Source organism: Panthera pardus, unplaced genomic scaffold (genome assembly GCF_024362965.1).
Source record: "Panthera pardus isolate Hobbes unplaced genomic scaffold, ASM2436296v1 HiC_scaffold_9, whole genome shotgun sequence".
Lineage (NCBI taxonomy): Eukaryota > Metazoa > Chordata > Mammalia > Carnivora > Felidae > Panthera > Panthera pardus.
The window spans coordinates 7,940,311-7,950,163 of record NW_026527024.1 but is presented as its reverse complement, the minus strand read 5'-3'; the positions used below and the strand labels follow the sequence as shown (position 1 = coordinate 7,950,163).

Below are 9,853 nucleotides of genomic sequence, written 5' to 3'. Positions count from 1 at the left end.
GAGGCCTGTGGGAGGCGTGTGGTTAGCCTGGAGACATACAGGACCACAGCGCAGGACAGGTCACGGCGGGAGACGCGTGTCTTAGCCCTCGTGCGCTGGGAAGTTATCAGAGGGCAGCTAGCAAGCAAGTCCATGAACATCTGTCTTTATAATCAGGTCTGTTGTCACACCGTGTAGTATCGGTTTCAGGAGTAGAACCTAGTGATTCATCACTTACATACAACACCCAGTGCTCATGCCCAACACCTGTTTAAGCTTTTTCTAGCTGCTTTCAGGCTAATGGAGGAAGAAAGGGACCAGGGTGACCCAGTGACCTGCCACCAGCCAAGCCCTCCCCCAGGCCCACTGTGGGTGACCCAGAGCTTCCGTGGAAGGCCTCTGCTGGGTGGGCTGACCGCCTGGAGAAGGGAGGGTTGAGGGTGTGTGACCAGCTCAGGGGACACTGCCCAGAAGGGTTCATGAAGGAGAGACAGGGACAGAGACAGAATGAGCCCACTTCCTGTGACAAGAGGGCATCCCACAGGCAATGGACCTGAGAGAGCACATCTTGGTGAACAGAAATTCCCACGTGTTTCCCAACCTGGGTCCTGGAAGAACCAGAGCCAGGGAAGAAGAGGGAGGAGATAAAGTACAGATCTTCACCCCTTCCTCACTGAGATTAGCTGACCTGGGCAGGTCCCCACTGCAGATTAGCTGACCTGGGCAGGTCCCCACTGCAGATTAGCTGACCTGGGCAGGTCCCCACCCAGATTAGCTGATCTGGGCCGGTCCCCACTGCAGATTAGCTGACCTGGGCAGGTCCCCACTGCAGATTAGCTGACCTGGGCAGGTCCCCACTGCAGATTAGCTGACCTGGGCAGGTCCCCACCCAGATTAGCTGATCTGGGCCGGTCCCCACTGCAGATTAGCTGACCTGGGCAGGTCCCCACTGCAGATTAGCTGACCTGGGCAGGTCCCCACTGCAGATTAGCTGACCTGGGCACGTCCCCACTGCAGATTAGCTGACCTGGGCAGGTCCCCACTGCAGATTACTGACCTGGGCAGGTCCCCACTGCAGATTAACTGACCTGGGCAGGTCCCAACTGCAGATTAGCTGAATTGGGCAGGTCCCAACTGAGATTAGCTGACCTGGGCAGGTCCCCACTGCAGATTAGCTGACCTGGACAGGTCCCCACTGCGGATTAGCTGACCTGGGCAGGTCCCCACTGCGGATTAGCTGACCAGGGCAGGTCCCCACTGCGGATTAGCTGACCAGGGCAGGTCCCCACTGCGGATTAGCTGACCTGGGCAGGTCCCCACTGTGGATTAGCTGACCTGGGCAGGTCCCCACCCAGATTAGCTGACCTGGGCAGGTCCCCACTGCAGATTACTGACCTGGGCCAGTCCCCACTGCAGGTTAGCTGTCCTGGGCAGGTCCCAGCTGGAGGAAACCGAGGGCCTGGACTGATTCAGAGATGAAACTGTGATTGAGATCACACTGGAAAAAACCGGTTGGGGACTTAAAGTCACTGGATGGTGACCCTGCCTCAGGCATCTTCCAAGCTGGGGGCTCATGGCCAGATGGAGCCACAGAACCACAAGGTGATTTCCTTTAAGTGACCTGTTTTCACTACTTAGCACTGGGACATTTTTAGGCCATTTTGAAACTGCTTTCAGAGTTTGTCTTTTATTAGTCTTCCAAGAATATGAGCCTTGTGGTTTAAAGGCCCATCACCTGAAGGAAAACATTAATTCCACACTTGAGAACTCATCATATTCACCAGACTAGATGCCAAATGCACCAACATGTCTCCAAGGCCGTGGAGACGAGGAACAGGCCGGAATCAAGAAAGAAAGTGACTCCGGGGACCAGCGGGCTGGAGGGCAGCAGGGCGGGGAGAGGCAGCTCCCCTCCTTCCCCAAACCTTCATTTCTGCAGATGAACTCTCCACATCCATCTCCCATGGCTTCTCCCAACAGTGGGAGTTTTCCTTTTCCAGTAACACGGTAAATGCTGGCGAGGTTCTCCACCCTCCGACATAATATCATGGAGTGGGGCAGAGCTGGAAATGAATGAACCACATCAACAGTGTGGAAGAAATGGATCTGAAATCCCAAACACATATTTAAAGAAGGTTTAGAATCACATCCATTCATAAAGCCAAGATCATTTGCATAGAACTAAATCATGACTAATTCAGAACAAAAGAGGCTCTATCCGTGATAGGTTACGAAAAAAACTAACAAGGTAAAGCTTCAGTCATTCAATTATCTGGCATTGGGCAGACAAAATAAAAGAACATTTTAAAAGGGACCAGACCGCATCCTTCTCCACGTTTGGACTCTGCAGTTGTTTGTTGCTACAAGACAGATACAGCACTGAGGAGGAGAATGGGGAGAAGGGGCTTTAATAAACATGTGCTAATACAGCCAAGGCCCCTGGAGCACCGTTCTCATTGAGCACCTTCCGTGCGGAAATCACGTGTGGAGCCTTTGGGATTGTGACTACAGCCCTCCAGCACCCACAACTATGTAACGGTTGGGGCCTCTGCAAACTCTGCAGGGAAGAAGGATCCATTCAATGGACAGTTTATGGCAAAACAGCCGAACAGCAATGTTGGTTAAACAGAAGAAAATATGACAAAAAACAGAGACACCAACCAAGCACTGATTTCTGACTGGTGGAAACGGCTGGTTCATCTCCTTCCCACACTTAAACAGGGTTAAGCTTTAACGACCACCATTATTAGGAGGTCTTTATAGAGATTCAACTAATAAAACTGCAAGCAATTCAAAGCCAGCTACTTTGCATAGAATTGGGAGCAAAATAAACACAAACGGCCCTGCCAGAGGCCCCACTTCCCCGTGGATGTTTGACTTCCCTGTGGATGTTTCTCGTCTGTCTGTCTAAGCTTCACTCTTCCTGCCATCCTCCCAGGCTGTTCACAGAATTGCCCCCAGGTCTAAGGTCTTGCGAATGGCAGGACACCATCCAGATCTGGCTTGGCGCAGGTCCCCTGGGTTATCAGTGGGGTGATGCCTGAGGAACCCCCTCACCAGCAGCGCTCGTGAGGACCCTGCTGACAGGATCCCAGCCTGGAAAAGCGCCGAGCGGCTCTGGCACCGAGGAGGCTGGCCGTCTGCCACATCTGCATAAACTGGGTGATGGGTCTGCACGGTTCTGGCCAGCGGTGTGTGTGAGAGAGCCCGGTGGTCCTGTCCGGGTGGGCATGTGGCATCTGAGTCCACATGTCCCTTCAGGATGAAATGGGGAGGCTACAAGCCACATTCTGGGGCCAAACAGAAGGCCCGGGGAAAGGCCACTTGTAACGGGCCTCACTCAGAACAAAGCCTTCTTCTCCACAGGCCTCAGCGCAGAGCAAAGCAACTCACTTTGAGCCACGGCCCCAAACCGCTTATGGTCTGTAAATACACAGTCTTGTGTGGAGGAGCCCAGTAGGACTCTTCCGGAGGAACGGGCTTCATCAGCTCCTCTGACGCTACAGAGCACACAGCACGTGCCCTGCTCCTCCGGGCCGACCAGATGCTTATCTCGTGAGTGATCTAAATCATCCTAGAGTCAGAAGAAAACTCGAGATCATCTCATCGCTCTTCTCTGGATTTATGGTGTTCAGTCTTTGCAGCAAAGTGGTCTGTGAGTCTCTGACATGTCCCTTGGCTCCACTTTCTCTCTGATTTTGCACTTACTGAATGCGGGCACGGCGCTGAGGGCGCGCTCCGCTCCGTATAGCAGCCAGCAGGCAGGTGCAAACAGGCGTCCAACAAGCGTGCCAATGAGCCAGAGGCAGGGGCTGGAACTGGCCGAATGGTGGCAAGAACTAAATTCTGAGCGAGTGTCACAGGAAGAACTTTATGTGTAAATGCTTATACAAGAGGTTTTCGGGTTGGTTTCAATGCATTTAAACCCACCGCTGAGTATGCAGAGCTGCCTGGATATGTGTAACCAAGATGCCGCAGGGTGCAGAGCAAGTCAGGAAGACGGGGGGGGGGGGGGGGGGGGGGACATCCGGGTCCTGTGCAGCAGCAGCCCAGGGCCAGCGTCCCCGCGGATGCCAGCAGCTGGCCAAGGCACAGAACAGGCCTCTGGCCAAGAGTCTCAATGCCAGAAAATAGCCAACGTGAGGAAGAAAGATTAACTATGTTTTGGATCTCCAATCAGCAAAGCGGCTGAAAGCCAGGGTGTCAGAATAAGACAGTCAGGTGATACTAAAGATAGAACAGGTGTATGCTCGCATCTGACCCACAGCTTTGTTGTTCCTGGAATCAAGATGCACCTTAATCGATGCCAACAGAAGTCAAGCAGGGACGTGTTATTTCTGGCTGGGCAGGTACAAACCCACATGCTCCCAGGACCACTGTCTGTAGGCCTGTTGGGTGCTTGGATACTTTGTATCTGTATAATTGCGATTCCAATTGCAATCCCTGTTATAATTTTAAGTAGTTTCACAACATCTTCTGTCTGATGCAGTAAAATAAAAAGTTACTGTGTATGCAGTTGGCCACCCATCATGTGCCAGGCAATAAAACTAAAGAGAGTAGAAATTTCCAAGTATCTCAGAGTATGTCACAAAATTTTCAAAATGAAAAGGGCTGGCGTGACAAATTCTCGTAACACTAAGACCACATTTCAACCACTGAGCAGCTGACGTGGACAAGAGCCACTTAACTGTCCACCAAATCTGTCATGGAAACACACGGAGCTGCACAACACACAAAGGAAAGGTCCGGTGCTGACCAACATCCCAGCATAATCACTTCGCACCTGAATGACGCAGGCCGAGGAGGCCAAGGTTTTCAGGAACGACTGTGGAAGGAGGAAGCAGCTGAGGAAGCCAGGGGGCAGTGGGGGCTCACGAAGGAGACAGAGAGGGAGACGGAACCAGCCCGCTCCCCACCCAGGAGGGCACTCCGCAGGCGGGGAGACCCGTTCCGCAAAGGCACAGCCCAGACCGGGCGCATGGACCCTTGCTGCCCGTCCACACTCTGGAGAAGCAGCACGAAGGCAGACACAGGAGCCCCCTCCAGAAGCAGTGGGTGCAGGACTATAGGCGCACAGCACAGGCAGGTACGTGGAGGGGTTCCGTTCCAGGACAAATCTTGTCTGCTTCACCAAGACCGGAGTAACGCTGCCCTGATGTATCTGACGTCCTCCTTCTTAACAAGATAGGAGAAGCAACATTTCAATATGCCTCCTTGGTGCATCTCAAGTGATTATATATTTAAAAACCCAGCATCCTTTGGAACATTTTCAGTCTTACTTTCCTTCCTCACCTCTGCCTTCTACAATCACCCCAAACACCAGCCGATCTAGAGGAACTTAGTGTCCCACGGGAACGCACATAGGGTGTCAGCAACACCTATTTTTTTTTTTAAATATAATTTATTGTCAGGTTAGCTAACATACAGCGTATACAGTGTGCCCTTGGTTTCGGGAACAGATTCCCATGATTCATCGCTTACATACAACATCTAGTGCTCATCCCAACAAGTGCCCTCCTCAATGCCCATCACCCACCCTCCTCCCCTCCAACTCCCCATCCCCCATCAGCCCTCAGTTTGTTCTTTGTATTTAAGTCTCTTATGGTTTGCCTCCCTCCCTCTCTGTTTGTAACTGTTTTCCCTCTTCCTTTCCCCCATGGTCTTCTGTTAAGTTTCTCAAGTTCCACATATGAGTGAAAACATATATCTGTCTTTCTCTGATGGACTTATTTCACTCAGCATAATACCTTCCAGTTCCATCCATGTTGCTGCAAATGGCAGGATTTCATTCTCGTTGCCAAGTAGTATTCCATTGTATACATAAATCACACCTTCTTTATCCATTCATCAGTTGATGGACATTTAGGCTATTTCCATAATTTGGCTATTGCTGAAAGTTCTGCTATAAACATTGGGGTACAAGTGCCCCTATGCATCAGCACTCCTGTATCCCTTGGGTAAATTCCTAGCAGTGTTATTGCTGGGTCATAGGGTAGGTCTATTTTTAACTTTTTGAGGAACCTCCACACTGTTTTCCGGAGCGGCTGCACCCAGTTTGCATTCCCACCAACAGTGCAAGAGGGTTCCCGTTTCCCCACATCCTCTCCAGCATCTATAGTCTCCTGTTTTGTTCATTTTAGCCACTCTGACTGGCGTGAGGTGATATCTGAGTGTGGTTTTGATTTGTATTTCCCTGATGATGAGTGATGTTGAGCATCTTTTCATGTGTCTGTTAACCACCTGGATGTCTTCTTTGGAAAAGCGTCTATTCATGTCTTTTGCCCATTTCTTCACTGGATTATTTGTTTTTTGGGTGAGTTTGATAAGTTCTTTGTAGATTTTGGATACTAACCCTTTATCTGATATGTCGTTTGCAAATATCTTCTCCCATTCCGTCAGTTGCCTTTTAGTTTCGTTGATTTTTTCCTTTGCAGTGTGGAAGCTTTTCACCTTGATGAGGTCCCAATAGTTCATTTTTGCTTTTGTTTCCCTTGCCTCCAGAGACATGTCAAGTAAAAAGTTGCTGCAGCTGAGGTCAAATAAGTTTTGGCCTGCTTTCTCCTCTAGGATTTTGATGGTTTCCTGTCTCACATTTAGGTTTTGTCCATTTTGAGTTAATTTTTGTGTACAGTGTAAGAAAGTGGTCTAGTTTCATTCTTCAGCATGTCACTGTCCAGTTTTCTCAACACCATTCGTTAAAGAGACTGTCTTTTTTCCATTGGATACTGTTTCCTGCTTTGTCAAAGATTAGTTGGCCATACATTTGTGGGTCCAATTCTGGGTTCTCTATTCTATTCTATTGGCCTGTGGTTTTTGTGCCAGTACCACACTGTCTTGATGATTACAGCTTCGTAGCAGAGGCTAAAGTCTGGGACTGTAACTATTAACTCTCTCCAAGGGAGAGGGCTGCCCGGGGGGCAAGGAGAAGGTGGAGCCTCACAGAAGAGGCCGGCCAGGGGATGCACCTGCAGCGAGGACAGACGCAGGGCAGGGAAGCTGAACTTCCGTGTCATGAACAGATTCGCTGCCCATGTCCTGACAATACAGATCTAAAGACATTGGACTAAATGCAGTAATGCGAAGAGAACACACTTTTATTCTCATTTATATTTTTACTGTAGTTCTCATTTAGCTTCAAGATGCAAATACTACTTTTTATAATTCCAGAAATAAGCTTAATTTTTAAAAGAATTGTAAAGTACCAAAACTCTTAGTAGAAACTTGATGCAAAATAGGTTATACTTTTGTCCAAGTAACAACCTGAGTAAGAACCTTTCAATATGATATCCTTGTATAGTTTTCAGAAGACGCCATCATATTTGAGAGAATTCCTTTATTCCAACCACCATAAATCAAATAACAGAGATGGCTTTGGAGGTTCGGGTTGGTTCAGTGTTACTCCGTTCACAACAGCCCTGCTGAGCTGGGCCTCGGGGAGCAGGCTGCCGGCCCGGCCACAGGAGCACTCGGGCGAGAGGGTCCAGGGACTTGGGGGCTCCCAGGAGCCTGGCCCAGGACAGCCACACCTGCCAGACGGCCCTGTGCCTGGAGCTTCTGGAAAGGTGGCAGGAGCAGAGCCGTGGCCGCGCTGGAGGCTGTGGTTTGTGGCCGCCAGCCGCAGGGATTCTCTGAGACCAACCAGTACCTTGCATCGCACATTTTGTCTTTAAAATGTGGCCTCTGGTGTCCACTCTCTCCGTACCTTTGAGCAGATAAAATATGGATAGATAATATATTGATAGATGATTAATCGATAGATGATAAAACAACAGATAATTGATAATAGATAAAAAACAAATGAGAGTCAGAGAGACGGTGGTTCTCGGCCCTGGCCACGCCCTCCTCTCCCCATTTCAGGTGCACCTGTGAGTGAGCGCATGGCTGCTCTCTCTGCTGTGTGCTGCCCGGGGGGACGCTGCTCCCAGCAGGACACCCGTCTGTCCACTTCTGGGCACAAGTGCCAGCAGGCCCACGGGCCACAGTCAAAAGCCACATGTCTGATCTGTTTTCACCCGAGTCCAAAATCAGCAGGGAAGAAAAGGGGGTTATTTTTTAGTTCCCTAAAATGTCAGCAAGTATTAGTTAGACAGTATTCTTTATTCCTATAATAACAATAATTCCTATTATTCAGCTTGGGAATTGAGCGTATAAGATAATGAGCAAAGGTTTTATTTAAAAAAAAAAAAAAAAAAAAAGGTGGCTTTTAAGTAAAAGCCTTGACTGTGATGACCAGGTAGTACATTCCAATACTCTAGGGAGACTTCTGTTTTCACAGATTTCTAAAGGCAGTGATTACAGCTTGAAGCTGAGTGATCAGAATTCCAAATTCTTTCTGATGGCAGCTTTCTATTGTCTAGGGGTCATTTTACTTGGGGGTTGTCTTCCTGTTCTCATGGCTCATTTCCCCTAAACACGCACAGATGTCAGGCCCTGCAGGGCAGGACGCCTGCACCCCCAAGCCACACCTCACACCTCATCACAGCTGCAAGGGAAGACTGCAGTTCCCTCCCAGCGGCACCCACACAATCACCCCTCCTGCAGACAGTCCTCAGAGACCCGCAGCTTTTTGCTTCACAAGCAAAACAGTCGTCAGGCTTAGATAGGACTGGCCCGCCATGGCTGGACCAAAGGGCAGCGGTTCTGTTTTGAGCGGTGCAGGACCTCGCTGTGAGGCGTGCTCAGACCGTGGGGCTGGCTCACCTCTCGAGGACCAGGCCCTGCAGAATGGGGGGCGGCTCTGCGTGGTCACCGTTCGCCGTCTGCCCACCCATGCGTGGAGGCCTCCGGAGCATCTGCTGAGTCAGGTCAATGTCCCAGTGTGGTCAGAAAGTCTAAGAACTGGAGGATAGGGCTTCCCTGTAGAAAAGATTTTACCTAACTCTGCGTGTCTTCAGTATTCCACATGAGTGCTTATCAAAACAGAAGAAGATCTTTCAAAACATAAAAGTGATCGATTATCCCCCTGGATCTCACCCTCAAAAGACTGGATTCTGGCGGCTTTTGTAAGTAACATTTCTTCGAAGAGAGCTCTTGCCTGCACTGCCTCTTGCAAGTGCGTGTGGTTTGGGAATTCTAAGTTGGGGGACGCGGGAATGGAGGGACGGCCGAATGTTTGCTGCCCCATACGGCCACCCTCTCACAGCTCACGTGTCTTCTGCGAATCCCAGCATGACAGCGTCCACGAGTGAGCGCACTCCTGCTCCAGAGAGCTCTAAGCAGCACCGACAAGCCACGAGGATGGGTGACATGTGGCCTTGGCACACGCAGAGACACTGGCAAGTGCACACATTCCCGGGTCCAGCAGTGGGCTGGGGAGACCCCTGGGCCAAGAGAGGTCAGGAGACGGGTCAGTGACCTGTGGCGGGGGGTGGCCTCTCCTGGCTTCTCTCCTGGACCCCCGCCCAGGCACTGTCAGAAGCACGGCTCTGAGAGAATCATCCTGGTGCAGAGCTCCCCCTGGGCCGGGACCTTCACCCTGTCTTCCTACAGAACAAGCCTTAACCTGGCAGGATGCACGCTTCACCCTCATAACACCAGTGATGACTGGGGGTGTAGCTATGAGGGAAAAATAAAAACCAGGGCCCCTGGTGGGGACGGGGGCAAGAACAGGTGCTAAGCTTGGGACTTGGCCAGGAAAGCGGCAGGATCACCCCCAAGACCTGCTGAGATCAGGCTCCATCAGAACAGAAACCCAAAAGTCCACCCCCAACAGGCCAATGAGCATTAAGCAACAAGCCACCTACTGGGTAACAACCTCTCTGAGGAAAAGTGCAGAGGGAGCCCCAAAGCTGAGCACAGAGACACTGAAGAAACCCTGACAAATGAGCCCCCCCCAAAACCCACAGGATCAACAAGGAAACTCTAGAGCAACAGC

The 9,853-nt window shown here is 50.6% G+C and overlaps 1 protein-coding gene across 2 annotated transcripts in view; it reads right to left on the bottom strand.

Annotated features, from left to right (window-relative positions):
• Window positions 1-1,463: 1,463 nt before the first annotated feature.
• Window positions 1,464-9,853, bottom strand: part of DYNC2I1 (dynein 2 intermediate chain 1) — a 69,996-nt gene continuing 61,606 nt past the window's right edge. The window contains exon 25 of one of the 2 annotated variants that reach the window (XM_019424963.2): window positions 1,464-2,042. In XM_019424963.2, coding sequence (XP_019280508.2) covers window positions 1,907-2,042 — 136 coding nt within the window. In that variant the 3' untranslated portion in view covers window positions 1,464-1,906. The remainder of the gene's footprint in view (window positions 2,043-9,853) is intronic. The other variant, XM_019424961.2, reaches the window with a different exon arrangement.